The 24,240-nt window shown below is 38.2% G+C and overlaps 1 protein-coding gene across 1 annotated transcript; it reads right to left on the bottom strand.

Annotated features, from left to right (window-relative positions):
- Nucleotides 1-1,282: 1,282 nt before the first annotated feature.
- On the bottom strand, nucleotides 1,283-18,974 carry LOC115816328 (antigen WC1.1-like). The gene is made up of 17 exons (XM_030779284.1): nucleotides 18,764-18,974; nucleotides 15,527-15,838; nucleotides 14,949-15,263; nucleotides 14,476-14,804; nucleotides 14,010-14,334; nucleotides 13,271-13,573; nucleotides 12,974-13,042; nucleotides 12,189-12,503; nucleotides 11,756-11,828; nucleotides 11,409-11,524; nucleotides 11,114-11,215; nucleotides 10,220-10,285; nucleotides 4,564-4,716; nucleotides 3,229-3,288; nucleotides 2,238-2,315; nucleotides 1,789-1,851; nucleotides 1,283-1,443 (listed from the first exon to the last, which is right to left on the bottom strand). The coding sequence occupies exons 1-17, from the start codon at nucleotides 18,972-18,974 to the stop codon at nucleotides 1,283-1,285; spliced, it is 3,051 nt and encodes a 1,016-aa protein (XP_030635144.1).
- Nucleotides 18,975-24,240: the final 5,266 nt, after the last annotated feature.

Here is a 24,240-nt window from a genome sequence, read left to right as displayed (position 1 = left end):
AGGATTTTAGAGCAGCCTAAGGTGCTGCATTCAGGTCACAGTCTCCACTGGAGGTGTGGGTTCGAATCCTGCTTCTAACAATGTTATTAACACGTGTGGTTTGTGTTCTGCCTGCATTGGACGTTGCTCTGGAATAAAGGGTCTGATAAATGGATTAATGTCAATTCATGCAAATGTAATCCAGAATCCATCCAGGTTCTGATGCACAACATTAAGCCAACCTTAACACTTCCCCAGTCATTTCAATGCTAGTTTGTTTACTGAATAATTTCTCAACAATATTACTCCATATCATACTTGTCAAATCTATGAAAGGACCACGTGTGTAAGACATTCAAATGCATTGCTCTCAGAAAATATTACCTTGACATTTTCAGTCAAATTGTATTAAGATTTATCTCACAATATTTACATTTTATCAGTTACTTAAAATGATATGACACAGCCATAACAACTATACAAATTCTCTCCAACCTGTTTTTCAGGCTCAGTGTTGAACATTTTCAGCAACAATCCACACATTAAATTTATTCGGTGAAAATAACCAAAAAATCAACAAATATCAGCAAGCTCGATGTTAACTCAGCTACAGAATTCATAAGCCCCAAGTCAAGCAGTCACAAACTGACAGAGCAATAATGTAAACAATGTAAACAATGGCAATCACAGCTCAGTTAAAGTTTCATTAAATAAGAATGATAGTGCTCACTCACCCATCAAAATACTTGGACCCTGCCCTGAGGTGATGACACAATCTCATTTGCCAGGATATAATTTAAAACGTTAATGACAAAAAAACACATTTATAGACATCCAAAAGTACTCACCCTGAACACTTTGCAGTAAGTCGGCAACAGAAATGACATCATCATAATCCTCTGGTGTAACCGCATTCTCATGTCCCTCTATGTTAAAATACATACTTCATTCAGAACATACACTCATCTCTCAGCTCACCAATAGTTTTCTTATCATTTTATTGCTCTGTCTTTTCATCTATGAAAGCAGAAACATTAAACTGAGTGGCTACTGTATGAGAGGACTGCTCCCTTTCATATTTCTGCCTTTTCTCCAGGTCTTCTTAAAGTAGAAAAAAAAACTTCACAATCAGCCCGAAGTTTCATTTGCTCTTTCAAACAGTTAGGGGTGCACCTTGTTAATGTATCTGTTGATGCATCACTTTATTATTTAACAGGTGTCCTACAGTCATTCTCCTAATCTGTTTCCAGTGCTTCAGCATGAGTTTCAGTGGCAGCTCCTTGCCTGTGCAGAATTGATTAACCTAACTCTGCATCTTTTCCATAGCCAGCTTCTCAGCTTCCTCAGTTTTTAACTGTTTCTCTATCTTAGCGTAGGGTGCACATGCAGGTGCTGAATGTGCCCTGGTGTGGGTCCTGGCTGTGATGCTGACAGATGATACAATCCTGCATGTGTCTTCCAGAGCTGACTTGAGAATTATCCTCATGCTCATCCATGATCCAGAAGTAAATTACAAAAAAAAGGAGTGATCCGCTGATTATCACATAGATTCCGCGTGTAGTAAAAAAGACAAATTTTCAATATATGCAGGCAAAGCCTTGCATATTACCAAAACAAGGAATTTTCACAGGCCAACTACTGACTTTATGACATCATTGACATAATTTTATAACATTAAAGCACAGAGTTTTAATGGCTGTAAAGATGAAGATCTTAGATCCGATTAAGATTAAAAGAAGAATTAGGGAAACTGATTTAAGATCTGATGTTGGGTGCAGAAAGTAAGTGGACATGCTCTGGACTTCATACCTGAGAGAAGATCTTCCCCCATGTTCTCATAGCCTGGGTTCTGTCCTTCAGAGAGAACATGACCTGTCAGAGGACGACAGAAACATGAAAAAGAAACCCGGCTCACACACACAGAGGCGTCCTCACCTACATACACACACCACTCATTTTGTTTTGTGTCCCCCGCACACTCACACACATACACATACATCATATGTGACTGTGTTTTATGCATTTTATACGGATGGTATTTATAGGGAGTTTTACAGGACATACTAATTATGAAACATGTTAACACATTATATCAACAGTCCGCATAACATATATATTACACATACATTTCTATTTCACAGCTATTCATAACACAAGTGAGACTTCAGTTTGGTTTAGCCTCAAAGAGAAAATAAAATCGATAATGTAAAATACCAAAAAAATTTGTGAACATAGTATTGGACATCCAGACCACACACCCTGAACATACTGTAGAATCTTTCCAACAGAGACGACATCATCATAGCCCTCTGGTGTAATCTCTTCCTCTGTTTTCTCTATGTCAAAATACAGAAAATTCCAACCCATTTACAACACTCACGCATGCGTTAGGCCACTGTAACTTATCACATCATCACCATAGTCATCTTTCAAATAAATTGAATGTCTGCTTTATGGGGTAGACCTGGGTATGGCCTCTGACAGCATCATGAGTTTGCGATTTAAAAACATATACAGGGAATCTGGGCTTACACAGTTCACAACGAGAAGAGACAAGAGATAAGATTTAATGTCATGGGTGTATTGGGAAAGGTTCTCAGCCCACCAAAATGTCCAGTCAGTGATAGTCCAATGGTCAGCTCACTGTGTGAGTGTTGTGTCAAAAAGACTCATTAGAAGGCATATCTCAAGTCATGTCATAGATGACTAATGGCAGCCAAAAACTTAAATGTGAACTAAGTTATCTACCCAACCTCATCTCTCATCACATTATACATCATTTTAGCATGTTACTCTGAGATTTTTCAGCAGTATAAATCTGTTAACATTATAATACATACTGTTTTTTGCGTGTCATTTTCTAGTCTTGCTAGAGCAGTAAGTCAGCAATCAAACATTATATTTTATTCTATTTACCTCGTGCTTGATTAGAGCAATGATGGGGTCCTTTTAAATACAATCCTTCGTTATGCTCTAATGATTTACAAATACACTTTAAGCTGGTATCCTTCAACTCCTTTACACACTTTATGACCAGGCATTGGTTTTAATGGCTGTGAGAAGGAGAGCTGATCTCCCACAGGTCATTTTATGGCGGCTTTTTGAAGTTCTTTGTAGCTGTTTATGTAGCTGCGGCATTGTTGGACTGGGCTAACCTGAAACTGACACGATGACAAGATTACAGTTAAGATTTGAGTAGGATTTGAAGTCAGTTGCAGAAACAAAGTGGAGATGCTCTGGTCCTCATACCTGAGAGAAGATCCTCCCCCTTCTCATTCCTTGAGTTCTGTCCTTCAGAGAAAACATGACCTGTAAAAGAGGAACAGGATGATCATGAAACAAGAGAAAGACCATCTGAAAAAAAAACAAAAAAACACACACACAACACACTGCAATGTTGCCTAAACACTGGTCAGTGGCTTTTACTTGAACATAAATTTTGCCCTCCTTTCCCTCTGGCCTGCAAACTTCTCAATGACTTTCTGATCAGTCATTTCAGTTACCAGTCTCTTTTACATTGACAGCATGGCCATTGCAGTCAGCCTGGGTCACACTCCATCAAGGGATGCAACAAAACCTACCCACGGAATATCCCGGGGCTCATCGGAGCTCTCACTCTCATCATGGCCACTCAAAGCCAATTCAAAACATTTCACACAGTCTATTATGCTGGGAAGGATGTGTCGATTTTTTGTCACCTCTTCATTGTGCACTAATGCCAGCTGTTCGGTAATGTTAAGCCTGCCACAACAATTTAGCCTCATACTACTGTCTAGACGGCTGTGGCTACTTTCGTGCCGTTCACATTTGTCAGAAAGATGTACCACCGTCTTTGTCCACGGTGCTTCGGTGCCAAGTGAACATAGCCTCAGTACAACATGCTTGCTATTTTAAGGTCTTCAGACCTTTCAAAGTGCTAGGGCATGTACACATGTTAATTACTCCTGTTCTTCATTTAATAGCTGAGTTATGGACATTTCACTGTTACTCCACCCAGCCATAGAATACAGGTTAAATTAATTCTAAGTAGATTACAATTATTTATGTATCACTTCTCATTATATATCACTGTATACACTATATCATGATATATTGTGATATCTTATTGTATAGTAACCCATGTAACCCATAAGAAACAGTGTGTCATAAGGTCCTTGCCAATAAGAGGCTCTACTTAGGAGGGAGGGGGGTTACTTGTGAATTTATACCTGCTTTTTACCAGTTTGCAATATGGTATAAATACGCATTTGGAAAATAAATCACAGATTCCTTGTCCAGCTTCACTCACCGCACTGAACAGTGTTATTGGTTCTTTAAGTGATGAGTCTGTCATGAATCTCCTCATAGACCACCTCCGACACAGTCATATTATTCCTCTTGGAGATGACTATATAAGAGAAGTCAACAAACAATGATTCATATTTATTTATGGACCAAATGAAGACATAGTGAGCAGTATATAGTATAAGAGATGAAAAAGAGAGCTTTTTGTTAATGTTCTGTTCGCTTTATTCTTAGTAACAGAACATTAACCCTTCACAAAAAAACTTGATCTCTACAGTCTGAGCTCAAAGTTTCTCCTACCTCTCCTCATTGCTCTGTTCTGGTAAAATATCACAACCAGAAGCACCAGCAACAGTAGGAGGAGTGTTCCTAGAACCAGGAACTCCGCCAAGGGAACAGAAAGAGCTGGAGTTGGAGACTGAGTCTGGGATGGAGTGGTTCGTCTGGTAACAGCTGTTAGTGGCACAAGAAAAAAAAATATTCTGTCCATATTCTGACCACACCACATATTCTGTCATTTTAACAGGGCATCTCACTATTTTGGTTGCTAAAGTAAGTCACTGGGCAAGAAACAAGAAATAGAAAATATTCAGGTATGAATAGAAATATTCTCATGGCCATTTCCAGTGTTTTAAGCATATAAAGTTTAAGGAGGTAACTTTTCATAGTCACTGGTTGGTGCTGTTTAAAACAAACAAAAAAAAAAACAAGATTAAAGTCAGAAGAACAAATAGGTAATCATGTTACCTGATGTCATTAAGGATGTGGCAGATGTCATTCTTTTCCCTGGAAACACAACACGCATTAGTGCACATATGTATAATTTTAATAGCAAAGAGAATAGATCATTTTACCACCATATATTGTGGATAGTAACATTTGTCTTTAATTTTTATGCCATAATAATGATGATGATGATGATTTTAAAATAAATAAATAAATAAATAAGTAGAACACACCTGTGGTGGTTTGAGGTTGAGAAGATAGATCTGTAAAAGGTGAAAGTGCATCATCAATGCTGCACTTGAAATGAGTTTTTTCAACTTTAATACCAAATACATGTAATATTCTTGGATTGTGAATAAATGATGATACAGGAGACTAAGGCTGAAACATGCATTGGGATGCAGAGTGTAGATATAGACTCTTGATTCATATGTTTAAATAGCAGTTGAGGCCTTGGTCATCTTAAACTACTGAAATAGTGAGCAAATAGTTCACTTAGAAAATGAAGTAGATAAATGAACCTGTCTTCTCCTAAAATGTTCTCTTAGTCAGTTTCAGATTGACCCTAAAAATCAGTGTAGGTGTTGTGAAAATGTGAATTTTCTTGTGCTTTACCCAGCCAAATGAGGCACCCAGAAATAAGCATTTCCTATCTAGCAGAGGTCATGTTAGGTCACAGGCATTTAATCTTTGCTCACCGTATATGTTTCTCCCCAGTGGCCAGAAACAGCAACTGCAAATTAAAGGAAACACAGGCGTCCATGAGCTGAATCTTCAGTGGTGTTTTAGTGAGAGAGAGAGAGAGAGAGAGAGAGAGAGAGAGTGAGAGAGAGAGAGAGAGAGAGAGAGAGAGAGTGAGTATGAGCGTGTGTGTGTGTGTGTGTGTGTGTGTGTGTGTCTATCTGTCTGTCTGTCCATCTGTCTGTTTTGTGTGATTGTTGAAATCGCATCTTGTGTGGAGTATAATCACCTGTAGATCCATTAATTTGTGTTGTGGATTGTTTTCAGACACAAATTTATGAAACCGTAATCTATAATAACCCCATTTTTATCATCAGGATGTGTGTAAGAGGGCCAAAGACCCCTGAGTGTAGGTGTAATGTGTAATGTGCCATATGAGAGAATTGTTGGGTTTGGGGAGTATAACACTGATTTTACATGTCTGTGCAAGTGAAGTTGGCCAACATGAGATGAAGAAATCAGAATCAGCCTGTCATTGTCACAGAATAAGCATTTAATGCACCAATATCAACTGTTAGAAACGCCAGTAACAAGAAAGAATGCATAGAGTCAAAGCAACAGAGAATGTGACACCATCCACAAACATTGTGTGTCACTGTATATGCATGACTGAGTAACAGAATGTCTTAGTACTGGTTAATTAGTGCCAGGCTTTGAAATTATTGTTAGGCATCTACATAGAAGAAATAAAGGCCCCTAACGCTGAGGTGGTAGAAAGAAGCCAGCATGTCTTTTAGAGACAGACATGAATAGATTTTGGGCGACACACCTAGGCCCAGGAAGCGAGGGTGACAGACTGTCCAGGGAAGATTCTAGAAAGGTCTGGACAGGACTGACCCCTCTAGTCTTTCTGAAATAGTATCTATGGATTCTCTCTTTTTTTCTCAGCCTTGTGTTTTAATTATAGCTGAATATATTTCTAGATAATGAATATTATTCAACTCTTTGGGTGCATACTGACCGATCAGGGGTAAGCCTGAGAGTTAAAACTGGATACACAGCTGCGTCACAACTTTGGCAGAATGAAGGCCTGGACAATACCATACCTTGTCTGGAGATGGAAACCTTATAAAAAGTTCAATTACACTCAAAACTCAGGGTGGGAGAACTCAACAAGAGTAGGTCAAGCTGTCGTCTACCTTAATGCAGGCCTTAATGTCACTCCCAACCACACAAGTTATCAACTGGTCCCCCAATCTGTGTTGTATGGTTGACATGGTAAGCTAGCTGCTTATGATATGTTAATATTATTTATCTGTCATATTGAATTAGTATCTTTGTAAATTAAGCTTGATGCAAAGCCAATCAAATCTAGTTCCAATATGTGAATAGGTGATAGATGATTTTGAATATGTGCTGCCTTCTTACCTCTGAATGATGTAAACCTGCCTGTATGAGGCTGACTTTGCCTCATCTGATTTGGTCTAAATGTTTCTCTATTTCTTAGCGAGCCTATTCCTCTGTAGTTTTCTTTAACTGTGATGCATGGCCATGTATGCAGATTGATTTACCTGTCATCAATTTAATGCACATTCATTTTTGTGATTAATAACATGATTAATAACATTTTCATTTGGATCATGTGTACGGCAGTTCACTTGACAGAAATTATTTTCAGTTTTTCACAAGACGATCTATCCTGGTAGGACAGGCTATCAGCACTGAGTGTGTTTTTATCTCTCAGTGCCATCAGGGCTAAGTGTCCTAACAGTATCAGGTGAGGACTTGATATTCAAACTTAGTGACTGAAAGAAAATGGCAGGACACATACCGTCCCTGGAGTGCTTACTCACAACCTGCACAATAAATTCAAACATAGAAATTATTTATAATGTCAGTACATCTGCCAGGATTGGGGAATTTGGCCGCCCTGCTGGCCATTCTGTGTATTGTCATGTCTTGTGCTTTTGTTTGTTTTGGTATTGCCATGTGCTTCTGTTTGTCTCTGTGTACTGCTGTCCCGGCCCCCCACCTGATCCCTATTATTACCTGGTTTGCTTCCTCCAATAGTCTGTCTCTGCCGTTAATTGTTCTGTGCATTTAAGTCCTGTGTTTGCACCTGTTCCTTGTCAGATTGTGACCTTTTGTTCCTTCTGCCAGTCTGTGTGAGTCTTGCCTTCTGTGATTCATAAGCGTGACCATGTTTACCTGGACCTGTTTTTGCCTAATGTTTTGGATTTGGTTGCCCTGTGGATCTCTGGCTTTGACCTTGTTTGTGCCCTGTTTTTGACCAATCTTTTGCCTAAAGATTTGGATTTGTTTGCTCTCTGGATTTCTGGGTTAGACTTTGGACTGGACACTGTTTTGAGATTGCTTCTTGATTTTTTTTTTTTGATAAACCTAATTCTACCCAGTGGGTCTGCAATTGAGTTTGGTCTGTCAAAACCTCACAATTTATATGACATCAGATCATCTAATAGGTTTTGAAGGAAGGTAAAACACCAAGCACACAGTTCTATTGTACTCAACAAGCAAAAGGTCAGCCAGTGTCCAGCCACAAAAGACATATATATATATATATATATATATATATAATGTTAAGGAAAAATAGAAAAAGAAAGAAACAAGAGCAGTGTTTCAGACACACACACATTTTATGGAATTTGTTAAATAAAAAAAAAATCTTCGCATCTTGTCCACACTCAGTCCACTGAAAGCTAATTTCAATGAATAAAATTTCTCATTTTGCACATTGTTTGAGATGAATACAAGATGAGGAACCTATGAAATCTCAGTCATTTTGAGGGAGAAAATGGGGGAATCTAAAAAACAAAATTATGAATGGATAAACTGTCACACACTATGGTTCCATTATCTACATAAATGTTCAGGTAAACCTTACTTGTATGTTCCCTAGTATGTTGTTTTGGGTGCGCAAAATTACCCTCTTTAACTTCACATGCAAAATTACTGTGTTTACAACTGAACCCTAAATATTCGATGGTTAGATTAGTAAGCAATCATTTAAGCATAATTAGCAGCAATTAGATTTCACATCAACTCAGACACCTGATTAATGAGGCCATCCACAGGAAAATTCTTTATTGAATTTTATGCAGTGACAAACGTTGTATTTATGCTGAAGGTTTTGATGTAAAGCAAAGTCACACAATCTTTAAGTGAACATTTTAAAAACAAAAGTGAACTAAATAATAAGAGTACTTGTAAATGATACAGTAGTTAATGTAACTGTCAAGATGTGGCAAATTCATAAAGGCCAAAGCAAAATTAAAAATGACAGGCACTATAGCAGTTGATATTACAAAAAAGTAAAATTAAATAAACATTAAATCTAAAATAAATGTCAGTTACAGAAAATTCCAGTACAAAATAGTAAAATGAAGATGAAAGGAGCATGATTTTAGTTTTCTCTAACCAAGCCGTTTATTCCCTGAGAAGAAAAAGAAGAGAGAGAAAAAGACCGCAGTATTACAGTGTATTAACAGTACAACATTATATTTCCTACACAGCTCAGTTCTTGTCTTCCTACAAATTATGTTTTTGTTTTTTTTTGAATGCAGAATCTGTTGTCAGTCAACCTTCTTTTCTCTTATTTGGTCGCTTCGGTTGTGTTGACGTAATCTTCAGAGAGTTTTCTCTCGCCTTTGAAAGTTTCTTCCACCACATTTTCATATTCCATCTCTAGTGGAGTAAGGAGAGATAAGGACCATAAATTTGTTGCACATGAAAAAAAAATTCTGCTTACACAGTTTCAATTTAAAATAAAATTTAATTAGAAGCCCCCATACTTCCTGTTAATAAACCAGTCTGAGAGAGTGTTAAATCTAAACCCATAACTGACAGTGATGTTTATTCCTGATTTACTCAAACTGTATAGTTTTTGCACGGCAAATTGAACGATTTTAAATTAACGCTGATGAGTGTTTTATAGATGGATTGTTTATATATTGAAATCAGCAGACATATGGTTGTTCTCTGGTCCTACACCTAGCCAGGGATTTAATTGAGATCTCTGGTTTCTGCTACAGAACCTTACAGAATCTGACGTTTTCAGAGTTAATGCCATGCTGGCCTGGTTTCTGAGCACTTTGTTAACCATATTCTTCCACGTCATACTTGTCAAGTCTATGAACAGAAATAAATGTCCAAGACATGACTGTACATTGCTAACAGCAAATATTATCATGAAATTTTCAGTAAATTTGCATTTTGGTTTATTTCCTCAACAAATACAGCAAATAAAGTAGAGCTGAACTGAAATGTGAGGTAATTGATAAAACAGGCTGCTATATTAATAAGGGTGAACTTTTCCAATGTGACCATTTTCCTCTTTGATCAATGAAAGTGTGGTCGCAAAACCTCATTCAGCAAAAAGACTAAAAAGCCCCAGTTAACCAGTCAGAAAGCTTGGAACTTTCCCACAAGATGATGAAATCATTTCATTTGCCACAAAAACACTTAAGAAATGTAAAAATAAAAAATAAAAATATGTGTGAACACACTTATGGACAGCTCATAGAGTACTCACTCTGAACATCTCCAACAGACTTGACATCGTCATAATCCTCTGGTGTAACCTCATCCTCATTTCCCCCTATGTCAAAACACAGAAATTTTCACTTCATTCACAATATACACTCATGTGTCAGGTCATCAATAGTTTTCCCATCATCATATGCAAGCAAACCTCCTCTGCTGTCAAAGCAGAGAAATTAACTGAGCGGCTGCTGTATGAGAGGACAGCTGACCTTCATATTTGTATCTTTTGTCCAAGTCTAATAAAAGGAATGACCCAAGAGTAATCATTGAAGTGGGGAGAAAACACTCACTACCTTCTGTTATTCTCTCTCACAAATGACAAGGCACCACTGGGTGTGGATGCATTAGCCCAGCTACGATTAGATGCATTGCTTTACACATTTCGATAGCCCCATGCTGAGCAGGGAGTCTCTCACTGTCACTTGTAAGACTTTTTAAGCACACATGGAAATAATATTTTGCATCATGACAGGGTGAATGTAAATACAACTACAACTTCAAGTTGCTGAGATTGTTCAAAGCTCCATGACTGCTTACAACTGTGGTTTGTTTCACCATTGAGCAATGAAAACTTCTCTGTTACTCCAACCAGTTACAGAATATACTGTAGATTAAATCAAATAACAGTAACTTGTGTATCACAGCATATCACAATATACAATATCACGATATATCGTGATAATATTTTGTTGTGATCAGTGTAACCTATGAAAATCCTGGCGTGGAAGATCCATGACAATACAAAGACCTAGTTAGGATATAGCATGGTGACTCATGAATGGTGTTCATGTTATCAAGAAAGCTGTATTTTACCAGTGTGCATTGTAGTTTAAATTTGTATTTGGAAAATAAGACAGAGGGTCCACAATCCTGTTTGACTCACCACTCTGAACACTGGTGTCACTGGTTCTTTTAGTGATGAATCTATCATGAATCTCCTCATAGACCACTTCAGACACAGTCATGTGTCTCCTCTTGGAGAGGGCTGAGTGAGAGCAGACAAAAAACAATGGATCATATTTCATATTTGCAGCATGTGAAGACAGTAGCAGAGATGAAGCAGAGAGCTTTTTGCTCCTGCTCTCTCCCCTATTTCTCAGAAAACGTGATCTCAACAATCTGACCTCAAAGTTTCTCCTACCTCTCCTCATTGCTCTATTCTGATAAAACATCACAACCAGAAGCACCACCAGCAGTAGGAGCAGTGTTCCTAGAACCAGGAATATCGCCGAGGGAACAGAATGACGTGGAGCTGGAGACAGAGTCTTTGAGGTTGTGGTCCGCCAGGTAACAACTGTTGGAGGCACAAGTGGGAAAATTTGTTTTTTAAAAAAAACATCACACCACAGCATACTGAACTCTAAAGAATTATTTATCGTTTTAACATGATACCCCACCTCTTTGCTAAATGAGGTATTGGGTTAAAAAATGTAACCATTCACATAGTTATATTCAGAACTATGGATACATGGACATAGTTTTAAGGAAAGTTTAAAGGAAGTTTAAGGAAGTCATTTGGGTTCACCAGATGTTGCTGGACATACAGGTGATCACATTACCTGATGTTGGTAAGGAACCAGTAGATGTCATTATTTTCCCTACAAACACAAACACACGTGAAAACATATAAGTTTTATTGTAATTGTAATGACAATAAATAATTTTGCTATCCCATTTTAGTGATGGCAATATTCATCTTTTATTTACATTTCATAACAATTACATTCACCTGTGGTGGTTTGAGGTGGAGAGGATTGATCTGTAAAAAAGCGAAAGATTGCAGTAGATCATCAGTGTTGAGTCTAATTCAGTTTCTTCAATTTTAATACGAAATGTATGCTTTATTGATGCATATTGATAACAGGCACTGAGGTTTAAAAGATAAATGTAGTATCTCTACATGAATAAAAATGATATATTTGACTGTGTATAAGTAGATCAGAATCCCTCTCTCAAACCTGTACAGGTGACCTTGGCGTGTCTCTCTTTGGAACAGTCAGTGTGGTTCTTCAGGGAGAGAGAGCAGTCCCACAGCTGGAACTCACTGCCTCTGCACTCCACTCTACTCAGCCACACAGTGTCCCCTCCATAACCAAAGACAACACTCACATCAGTCCTCAGTGCCTGACCACAGCCCAACTGCCTGCACACCACCTGAGCATCCCTCATGTCCCACAGATCATCACAGACTGAGCCCCAGGTACCGTTATGATAAACCTCCAGCCTCCCAGAGCACTGGTCCTCTCCTCCCATCAGTCTGAGGGGTAGATGGTCTACAAAACAAATGTTCATTTTAAAACACAAACTGCTAAGTATTCCCATAAATTATTAGGATATTCAAAGACATCATTCATTATGCTCTCATAGAAATGATACCCATGTTTCACACTGTACAAAGTAATGAACTGCAGAGCAAACATGATGATTTTGCACTAAAGCTGTATTCACACTAGATGGAGCTCTCATAGTCAGTTTGTCATTAATTCCTCTGCTAAACTGAGACTGTCACTCATCAATTGCTTGATGGCAAATTCATTTTGTTTTGCTCTACAACACTGAAGTAATTTCTTGTTTCATTTCAGTGATTTCATTTTTTTTTGTACATTAATGTTACCTTATGTATTTCTATTATAAGTTACTTAGGACAAGATCCTCTCCTTCATTAATTAATGTAAATAAAAACATTTTCCTGAAGGGCATTTGGGACTGTAATATAACTTGAATAAAGGTCAAGTTCTCTCACCTGAACATGGCCTCTGGGCTGTAGATGCTGAACATGTCAAATGACTTCGTGGGTTGAAACTTTTTTCTTCTGTATAAATTATAGGAGAAACATAACACCGACTTCAGCTTGTTTTGTAATAAAAAACATTCATTTTTTAATTTATTTTCTTTTTTATGAAAGAATCATTCTATTCACTCATATATATCTTCAAAAATGCTCCTGCTTTTCAACAGAGATCCACATACAACATATTTTACAGGAATAAATGATCCAAAATGTAACCACAGGTAAGGTTAGAATACAATGCTGTCTTACCTGAACAGGTAATTTGAGCCACTTCCACATCAGTGCATTCATTCTGACCCCAGGGTGAAGATGGACACTGCCACAGAGTGACGTCATGTGGTCTGCATTTCATTAAATCAAGCCAGTTTGGAGCAGAAGCCACTCTTGGTCTGGCCCAGTCAACACTGCCACTCTTTCCACAGTTCAGCTCTTGGCAGATTAAAGAGGCTGTGTCTGAGTCCATCTGGTTCATGCAGACATTACCCCAGGTCCCATTATAAAATACCTCCAGGTTCCCTGAGCAGCCTTCAGTAAGTCTGATCTCTTTGAACTCTGAGAATAAAAGCGTCATCTGTAAGACTGACTTAAAGTGTTTAGTCAGAGCAGTGGTCCCAAACTTATCTCTAAAATAGAAAAAGTTTTTGCAGCGAAGTAGTAATCTCAAACATGAAAATCAGCACAGGTTCTGAGGCACATTTTTCAGTTTCATCCATGCTAGCAGTAATCCAGTATATTAATTGTAACAACTCTGTGGATATAATCTATGATCAGTTAAAACTATTTAAAACATGTATAATTTTTGATATGCTATCCATTCTTGAAAACAAACACAAACACAGCATTATAAGGGAAATATTTTTCATAAAATCAGTGGTGTGCACCAGTTACTTCTTTAACAGCATAGGTCTCATCATAGCAATAAAGTTATGTTTGCATACAAATGATTCATACAATACACATTTACTAAGGTCTTCTCATGACTGAATACCTGAACACACCACTCCCACATCCTCATTGTGTCCACAGTCATGTTGTCCCCATCTCTTTGAAGAACAACTCAACAGGGACGTCTCATTCCCCAGGCACTCCACCTCATCCAGCCATATGGGTCCAGTTCCAGGACCAAACCAGGCTGGAACTGGGGCACTCAGGGCCTCTCCACACTGGAGCTGTCTGCACACAACCTGGGCATCCTCAATATCCCAGGAATCATCACAAACTGTTCCCCATGAGTCTTTGTGGAAAATCTCCAGTCTCCCTGCACAGTCACTCTCAGTACCCACCAGCCTGAGGGACCTGGGGCCTGAGTTTAGAGACAGACAGAGACATAAATACATTTGAAAAAAAAAAAAAAAATTAACACTGCAGTTATTCTTATTGCAATTTGACACATATTGTGACAGACTTCAAACAGGCCATCTTAATTTAAGGGTTGTTTTAGATCACATGAGTGTCTCACCAGAGCAGATGACTGATGGATATTCGCTGCGACTACAGTCTGTGCCATAAATGACTCTGCATTTATATACATGAGTTTCACTCCCAGAGCACGAAATATCTGTCACACACATTTCATCGCCTTTGACGCTGGATGGAGGGGAACTCCAAAACTTTACCACAGAGCCACAACCCAACTGTCTGCAGACCACAGATGCTTCAGGAAAATGAAAAGAAATCAACAGAACTTTCCGCCAGGCCTGACGATAATAAGCCTCAATCTCTCCCTCACATTCTCTCTCTCCAATCAGCCGCAGCTGTCCATTCTGAACAGACTTTGAAGAATCTAAAAGGAAGAGCTCATATTCAACATCCAGCAACTCAGTGATTTATTGTCATAATACTTCAGTTTTAATCAGTGCTTATAAATCATGTATGTGTTATAAATAGTTGTAACGAGATTATCAATCTCAGAACTACAGAAGCTCACCAGAACAGATGACTCCAACATCCTGTTCATGAGAACATGAAGCTCGACTCCATGAAGAGATGACACATTCTGACAGGTGGGTCTCATTCCCCTGGCAATCAAACACATCAGACCAAATGTGGCCACTCCCCTCTCCAAACCAGTCTAATCCCACGACGGCCAGAGCACTCCCACAATTCAGCTGTCTACAGAGGACACTGGCAGCTCTCATGTCCCATGATGCATCACACACTGTGCCCCACTCATTCAGGTACCGCAGCTCAACTCGACCAGCACAGGAGTCAGGGCCTCCAACCAGTTTGAACTCTGTGTAAGCTGTGTATGAAAAGTCATCCATTAGGTTCATAGACACATTTACCTACAGTTCTGCTTACCTACAGTTGTATAAAACTTACTTTACATGTAGGAGAATGCATCAGTAAAGTTTGGACATTCTATTATATACATATAAAATACATGCGTGAAATATTCCTCTAGGTTTTCAGTAGAAAGTTCTCTGAAGTTTCTAAAGAGAAATGTTATAGTCTCAGACATTTATGATGATTTAGTCAAAGGTGAGCAAAAACTAAAAACTTTACCGGTGCATGTAAGTCCCACATCTTTGTCATGAGAACAATTTTGGTTTTGTGAAGGTGATTTTGGACAAAGGAAAATCTCAGATTCATTTCCTCCACACTGAAATTCATCTGACAGCACATGGCCCTCCCCTCTGCCAAAAGCTGCTCCTCCCAGAATTTCTCCAGGAGCCCCACAGCCCAGCTCTCCACACACAACCTCTGCATCCTGCTGGTCAAAGGCAGCATCACACACCGTGCCCCACTGGTTTCCACGTAGAAGCTCTAGTCTCCCAGAACACAAGTTAAATCCATCAACTAGTCTGGTCACATGACCTGTCAATTCAAAAGTCACAATGATTTCTTTTCACAAACATAATTGGAAGAAATCACTTTCGCATTTAACAGAGATGTTGATTTTGTAGCCTGAAGAAGTAATGTCATCTACAAAAGACCATGTAGACTATTGTGCGTTGTGCCTGTCACCTTCTTTTGATGTGGGTATTAAGCAACAATAACAGTGATATGCTTATTATTTTAATGTTTATGCAAACAAAAAGCGCCTGGTGCTGCTAATGTTTTTGTGGTTTTCAATATAAAACTTAGTGAAATGATTTCAGTTTGTGTATCAGTATTTTCTGAACATTTTCAGCACGTTTTAACAATACCATGATAATACTGATAACTGTGATAATTTTGGTCACTATAATCGTGATATTAAATTTTCATACTGTTTCATCTCTAGAGTGGGGGTAATGCATCGGGGTTTGTAGTCTTGGGTTGTCAAGTCAAATGGATCTGTTATTTATCGTTCTTAGTTTGTCCAAATACCGCTGCTTGCCATTGCGATTTACTTTCTCTCAGCAGAGTCCCTTTCAGTTTCTCCATCTCTTCTTTCTCTCTCATCTTTCTCTTTTCCCTTCTCCAACTGTTCTCTCTTCCACCAGACTTCAACGATTTAAACAACTTTTTAGTAAAAACAAAACAAAAGGTATGCAGGTAACCACTGTAGCGTGTTCAAACACCAAACATAACTATAAGATCAGCCACCATGCAGATGATACGGCTTCTAAAATTCACTTCAGGAAGTCCATGGACTCATAACTCTGCAAGCCAATTTACATTGCTAAAATGTATTCATTTAACGGTGGAATACTTGTGATAATGTTATTTTAGCTTGAAGTGTTTTTTCTTTTTTACAGTTTTTTTTTAGATGTTTATAGTATGTCCCATTAAACGTGTTCTGGAAGAAGAACTGTCCTCCAAATGTCTCGTGCAACCTTCCTTGTTGGGAAAGTGCAGGGTTATTTAGCTTTGCAACCATTACAGATTTAATAAAAAAAAAAAAAAAACTTACAGTATTGTCCAGAGAAGGTTTTACCTGAAAAACATAGTTCAAATGTCCAGAAATGCCTACAGAAATGTTCTGAAAATATTCAAAGAAATTTCTTCCAAACTCTCGAATAAGTTATTGCAATGTAAATTTGGTGATAGGAAAGTACGCAGCAAAAAGAAAAATGTACTCAAACGTTGCCTTTGTCATGTTGGAATCATTTTACACAAGTGCTTCAGTACACCAGTTTATAAACTGCCTTGAACTGGTAAGAATATTTCAGACAACTGTGTAACTTTTGTGAGACGTTTTCAGCTTTACTGTTTCAAAACACTTTACTCTGGGAATAGAGTGATTGGGTCTGATGTGACCAAAATGTGACATTTTATCCCTTATGTAATAAAAGTTAGAATGGAGGAGTTCAAAACCATGCTCCATTTCTCTACTCAGAACATTAAATATTGAACATCTCCACCAAGCTGTCAAAATCACCCCCCTCCCCTCATCAATGTACTCATAAAGACAACTGATACTGACCTTCAGCACTTGATTCATTTTCCTCTCTCCATTAGCTACACAAATAGTAATTATTGAAATGATCGTTCTACCCTAAATCAGCCCTCTTGTATGACTCTATATGGCATAACCATAAATTTCAACTTGAAAACAAATAAATAAATAAATGAATACCACTTATTTCAGTATATTTCAGTTTCTTCCAATGCCTGTGGTTAAACCACAGAACAGGTGCAAAAACTTGACTGGCAACTCACACCGAGGAAGCCATGCTGCTGCCATGTCACTGAACCTTTTAACTAAAACATAGGCACATCATCCAGCTTCTTCACATTACTGACACTGTATCTGCTTCCTGCCCCATAACTATTAAAAGTATGGGGTGTTGAGGCATCTGCTCTACAAAATGAGTAAACTTTAACCCTATCCACAAATAAGCCGAAAGCTGATAATAAAACTAATACATCTTGAGATATGAAGCTAATAAAACTTGGACAGCTCCATACTGTTATACGTGTATATATGATTTCACTTATTGTATCCTCATGTCTACCCACTTCATAAAAACAAGAAGTCACTGTAGTCTGTCGTCCATTTTCCCATTTACCCAGGAAAACTGTTACTGGGAAATAGAATTCTTTATAGGACACTAAGGCTGAAATATGCATTGGGATGCAGAGAGTGTGAACTGTAGCTGGTAGTAGTGGGGATCTCTGAAAAACCTGAAAATAGCATTTTATAATTTATAATTGCCGTATTCGCAAGTCGAAGGCTTCTGCTCACATGCTTACTACAAATGCATCAGTATTCTGACACATGTGCAAGTCGTGTGTGATGCACAAATCGACTCATTTCCTAATTATTTTCTCATTATTCTTCATTGTTCTGTAATATCAAGCACCCATTCTCACACTCTCTCGGCAGCGCCGTTCTATAACTGTCAGAAAATACTAATAACAGCACAAAAATAATGAAGTTTTTAAATTACTATTTTTGCCGTGTTCTCTGTTTTAAGTGGTTGTTTCCCCCTGATTTAACAATGTGTAAGTTGTAAATATTCAGTTTAATCATAATTTATCTAATGATACAATATTTTCTGTCACTATTACCAATCTTATTTATTTTATTTTATTTTACTTCACTTTATTTAGTTTTTACATTTGAATTAAATGATTTTAAACAAATGCATTTACCAGCATTTCTTAATCTGATCATCTGATTATTGATTTGAATTTTGGGGGAGGGGGGTTTCACCTGGTGAAAATGCGAAGTGGTCAACGATTTTAGAAAGCTATTAGCCACAGAACAGCGAGAGAAACAACTTTGATGTTAAGATACAAAATAAACATGCTAATGAATGAGTATCTCAGTATGTTCATGTAATTATACTTTGAAGATTTTGACCAGCCTACCTGAACAGATGACTCCAGCATCATCAGAATGAAGACAGTTATGTTTACCCCATTCTGTTGATGTACAGTTCTTCAGTGTAGACTCTGATCCACTGCATTCCACATCATCCATCCAGATTGGTCCTGATCCCTCTCCAAAATGAGCATTAAGCAATACTGCTACAGCCTCCCCACAGTCCAGCTCTCTACACACCACTGCAGCATCAGTCATATCCCAGAAATCAGCACACACTGTTCCCCACTGTCCCTCATGAAGAACCTCCACTCTCCCAGCACAGCGCTTACCACCATTCACCAGCCTCACACTGTCTGGAGAGAGAGAGAGAGAGAGAGAGAGAGAGAGAGAGAGAAAAGCTGGTGAAACTTTTATTCTATGATGCAAAATTGCTTGAAACACTTTGATGGATGATTTCAAAGTAAAAAAATAATTAGACATCTGAATATTCACCAATGATCTGTAAATAATTTTCTGTGAATATCTCAATATTGTACTACATTTGTACATATCTGTATGAAACTAATGAAAGCATTCAATCTCTTTTATAATCACATCATTTATGCCATCTTAAGTACTCACTCTTTATCTTCTCTTTATCTTTGTCCCTACACATTTCTTTAGTGATGGCTTGACCTTTTGACCATGAACCTGCACTTACCAGCTGTGATGACCTGAATGATGGAAAAGAGAAAAATGATCCACAGGCAGCTCTCCATCTCTCTCTCTCTCTGCCCCAGACAACACTCTGTTTGAACAGCTCAGCACAGAGAAGAACCTTCACCTCTGATCTCCCAGAGTGACTGAAGTATCTGTGCACTTTCAACCCCCCTGGAGACAGCACCCTCACCACAACCACCAATTACACTCACTCTTACCTTATTAGAGAAACGACCACAAATCATCAAACAGCTACAGGGACAAATCAGAGACAGGCGTTTAGTTTTTCTCCAAATTGATCAAATCTATAAGATCAGTGCTGCTGAACAGGACTCCTCCTCTCAAGATCTGAAGACACGTCCATGTGAGGAGAGGAAATACACGACTGTATAGACACAAACTGTGAGGGAAGAGACGGCCGCCGGTAAACTCTCAACTTCAAACACTTTAAACATCACTTCTTAATGCTTTAGACTAAAATACCAGGATCTGAACAGTTTTAGAATTTATGAAAGCGTTTGAAAAGTGTAAATTCTGTTTTTAAAAATATATTTAAATATCTGCTCTTGAAAAATATGCTTTATGACCTTCTTGAAATTGGTTTCTCTGATTTCACTGTGCTGCTGACAGAAGAGAAATGAACACAAAAGCGGAATTCACTGTACCATTTTCATATATCAACATACCTAATCACACAGATATACACGTAAACAGGCAGGTAAATACATGTGGTCAAAAATGCAGATAATCAGTTCTTTATATGGTAATAAATCGACGAATATTTAATCAATTTAAGAGACAATAATCTGATGAGGATAGATAACTCTGCTGCTCTTTCCTTCTCTTTTTCATGTATCTCTGTCTTTTCTGATTAATTCATTTCCATTTTCTAATATTCTTATATTTGTTTTCAGTTTTCTTCCAAGTCCTGTGGTCTAACTACTCAGAACAGGTTCAAAAACCTTGACACACTCCACACTGAGGAAGCCCTGCTGCTGCCATGTTACTGAATCTTTTAACTAAACCATAGAGACAACATCTAGTTTTTTATCATACTGCTGCCACTGTGTCTGCTTCCTGTCTCATTAGAAATATAGACTCTTGATTCATATGTTTAAATAGCAGTTGAGGCCTTGGTCATCTTAAACTACTGAAATAGTGAGCAAATAGTTCACTTAGAAAATGAAGTAGATAAATGAACCAGTCTTCTCCTAAAATGTTCTCTTAGTCAGTTTCAGATTGACCCTAAAAATCAGTGTAGGTGTTGTGAAAATGTGAATTTTCTTGTGTTTTACCCAGCCAAATGAGGCACCCAGGAGTAAGCATTTCCTACCTAGCAGAGGTCATGTTAGGTCACCAACGTTTAAGCTTTGCTCACTGTATATGTTTCCCCCCAGTGGCCAGAAATAGCAATTGCAAAACAAAGGAAAGACAGGAGTCCATGAGCTGATTTTTCAGTGGTGTTTTAGTGAGTGAGACAGAGAGAGAGAGAGAAAGAGAGAGAGAGAGAGAGAGAGAGAGAGAGAGAGAGAAAGAAAGAGAGTGTGAGAGAGTGAGAGGGAGACAGAGAGTGAGAGAGAAAGAGTGAGAGAGAGAGAGAGAGAGAAAGAGAGTGTTAGAGAGTGAGGGAGAGACAGACAGAAAGAGAGAGAGAGAGAGAGAGAGAGAGTGCGAGAGAAAGAGAGTGTGAGAGAGTGAGAGAGAGACACAGAGAGAGAAAGAGAGAGAAAGAGAGAGAGAGAGAGAGAGAGAGAGAGAGAGAGAGAGAGAGAGACACAGAGAGAGAGTGGGTATGTGTGTGTGTGTCTGTCTGTCTGTCCATCTGTTTTTTGTGATTATTGACATCGCCTCTTGTGTGGAGTATAATCACCTGTATATCCCCTAATTTGTGTTGTGGATTGTTTCAGACACAAATTTATGAAACCGTAATCTATAATAACCCCATTTTTATCATCAGGATGTGTGTAAGAGGGCCAAAGACCCCTGAGTGTAGGTGTAATGTGTAATGTGCCATATGAGAGAATTGTTGGGTTTGGGGAGTATAACACTGATTTTACATGTCTGCGCAAGTGAAGCTGGCCAACATGAGATGAAGAAATCAGAATCAGCCTGTCAGTGACACAGAATAAGCATTTACTGCACCAAGATCAACTGTTAGAAACACCAGTAACAAGAAAGAATGCACAGAGTCAAAGCAACAAAGAATGATACCATCCAAAAACATTGTGTGTCACTGTATATGCATGACTGAGTAACAGGATGTCTTAGTACTGGCTAATTAGTGCCAGGCTTTGAAATGATTGTTAGGCATCTACATAGAGGAAATAAACGCCCCTAGAAAGAAGCCAGCATGTCTTTTAGAGACAGACATGAATAGATTTTGGGCGACACACCTAGGCCCAGGAAGTGAGGGTGACAGACTGTCCAGGGTAGATTCTAGAAAGGTCTGGACAGGACTGACCTCTCTTTCTGTAATAGTATCTATGGATTCTCTCTCTGTTGAAAAAATTATTCTCAGCCTTGTGTTTTAATCATAGCTGAATATATTTCTAGATAATGAACATTATTCAGCTCTTTGGGTGCATACTGACTGATCAGGGGTAAGCCTGAGAGTTAAAACTGGATGCACCGCTATGTCACAACTTTGGCAGAATGAAGACCTAGACAATACCATACCATGTCTGGAGATGGAAACCTTATAAAAAATTCAATTACACCCAAAACTCTGGGTGAGAGAACTCAACAAGAGTAGGTCAAGCTGTCGTCTACCTTAATGCAGGCCTTAATGTCACTCCCAACCACACAAGTTATCAACTGGTCCCCCAATCTGTGTTGTATGGTTGGCATGGTAGTCTAATTGGTTATGATATCTTAATATTATTTATCCGTCATATTCTCACAGCTATTGAATTAGTGTCTTTGTAAACAAACCTAGGTGCAAATCTAGTTCCAACATGTGAATAGGTGATAGGTGATTTTGAATATGTGCCGTCTTCTTACCTCTGAATGATGTGAACCTGCCTGTATGAGGCTGACTTTGCCTCATCTGATTTGGTCTAAATGTTTCTCTATTCCTCTGTAGTTTCCTTTAACTGTAATGCATGGCCATGCATGCAGATTGATTTACCTGTCATCAATTTAATGTGCATTCATTAATACCATGATTAATAACATTATCATTTGAACTCATGTGTACTACAGTTTACCTGACAAAAAATATTTTCAGTTTTTCATGAGACCATCTATCCTGGTAGGACAGGCTATCAGCACTGAGTATGTTTTTATCTCTCAGTCCCATCAGGGTTAAGTGTCCTAACAGTATCAGGTGAGGACTAAGTTGATACGCAAACTGAGTGACTGAAAGAAAATGTACTGTACTGTCCCTGGAGTGCTTACTCACAGCCTGCACAATAAATCCAAACATAGAAATCATTTATAAGACATCAGATCGTCTAATACGTTTTGAAGGAAGGTAAAACACCAAGCCCTGCGATGGACTGGCGACCTGTCCAGGGTGTTTCCCCGCCTTTCGCCCTATGTGCGCTGGGATAGGCTCCAGCACCCCCCGCGACCCTAATCAGGATAAGCGGATTAGATAATGAGTGAGAGTGAGTGAGTAAAACACCAAGCACACAGTCTTATTGTACTCAACAAGCAAAAGGTCAGCTAGCGTCCTGCCACAAAAGACAGATATGTATATATCTCTTAAGGAAAAATAGAAAAAGAAAGAAAAAAAAAAACTGAGAAGATTAAAGTTCGGTGTGAGGACTTGAACAAGAGCAGTGTTTCAGTCACACACACAGATACACATACATTTTATGGAATTTGTTAAATAAAAAATTCTTCAGGATAGTTATCTCACATTTTGTCCACGGTCGGTTCACTGAAAACAAATTTCAATGAATAAAATTGATCTCACATTGCACCTTGACTGAGATGAATACAAAGTGGGGAACCCATGAAATCTCACAGTCATTTTGGGGGGGGGAATGGAGGAATCTAAAAAACAAAATTATGAATGGATAAACTCTCACACTCTTCACTATGGCTCCATTATCTACATAAACATTCTGGTACACCTTGCTTATATGTTCCCTAATATGTTGTTTTGGGTGAGCAAAATTACCCTTTTTAACTTCCTACCAAAAATCTATCACATGTAAAATTACTGTGCTTACATTTGAACGCTAAATATCCGATGGTTAGATTAGTAAGCAATTGCTTAAGCATAATTAGCAGCAATTACACATTTCACATCAACTCAGACACCTGATTAATGAGGGCATCCACATGAAAATTTTTTATTGAATTTTATGCACTGACAAGCGGGTATTTATGCTGAAGGTTATGATGTAAAGCAAAGTCGCACAATCTTTAAGTGAACATTTTAAAAACAAAAGTGAACTAAATAATAAGAGTACTTGTAAATGATATAGTAGTTAATGTAACTGTCAAGATGTGGCAAATTTATAATGACCAGAGCAAAATAAAGAATGACTGAACAGGCACTATAGCAGTTGATATTACAAAAAAAGCTAAATTAAAATAAACACTAAATCTAAACTAAATGCCAATTACAGGCAATTCGAGAAAAAAATACTAAAATGAGGATGAAAGGAGCATGATTTTATTTTTCTCTAACCAAGCTGTTTATTCCCTGAGAAGAAAAAGAAGAGAGAGAAAAAGACCGCAGTATTACAGTGTATTAACAGTACAACTTTATATTTCCTACACAGCTCAGTACTCAGTTCTTTCCTTCCTGTAAATTATGTTTTTGGTTTTTTTGAATGCAGATTCTGTTGTCAGTCAACCTTCTTTTCTC

This window comes from Chanos chanos, chromosome 7, assembly GCF_902362185.1.
Source record: "Chanos chanos chromosome 7, fChaCha1.1, whole genome shotgun sequence".
In the NCBI taxonomy this organism is placed as follows: Eukaryota; Metazoa; Chordata; class Actinopteri; order Gonorynchiformes; family Chanidae; genus Chanos; species Chanos chanos.
Note: the sequence above shows the minus strand (reverse complement) of the source record. Positions and strands in the feature narration are given on the sequence as shown.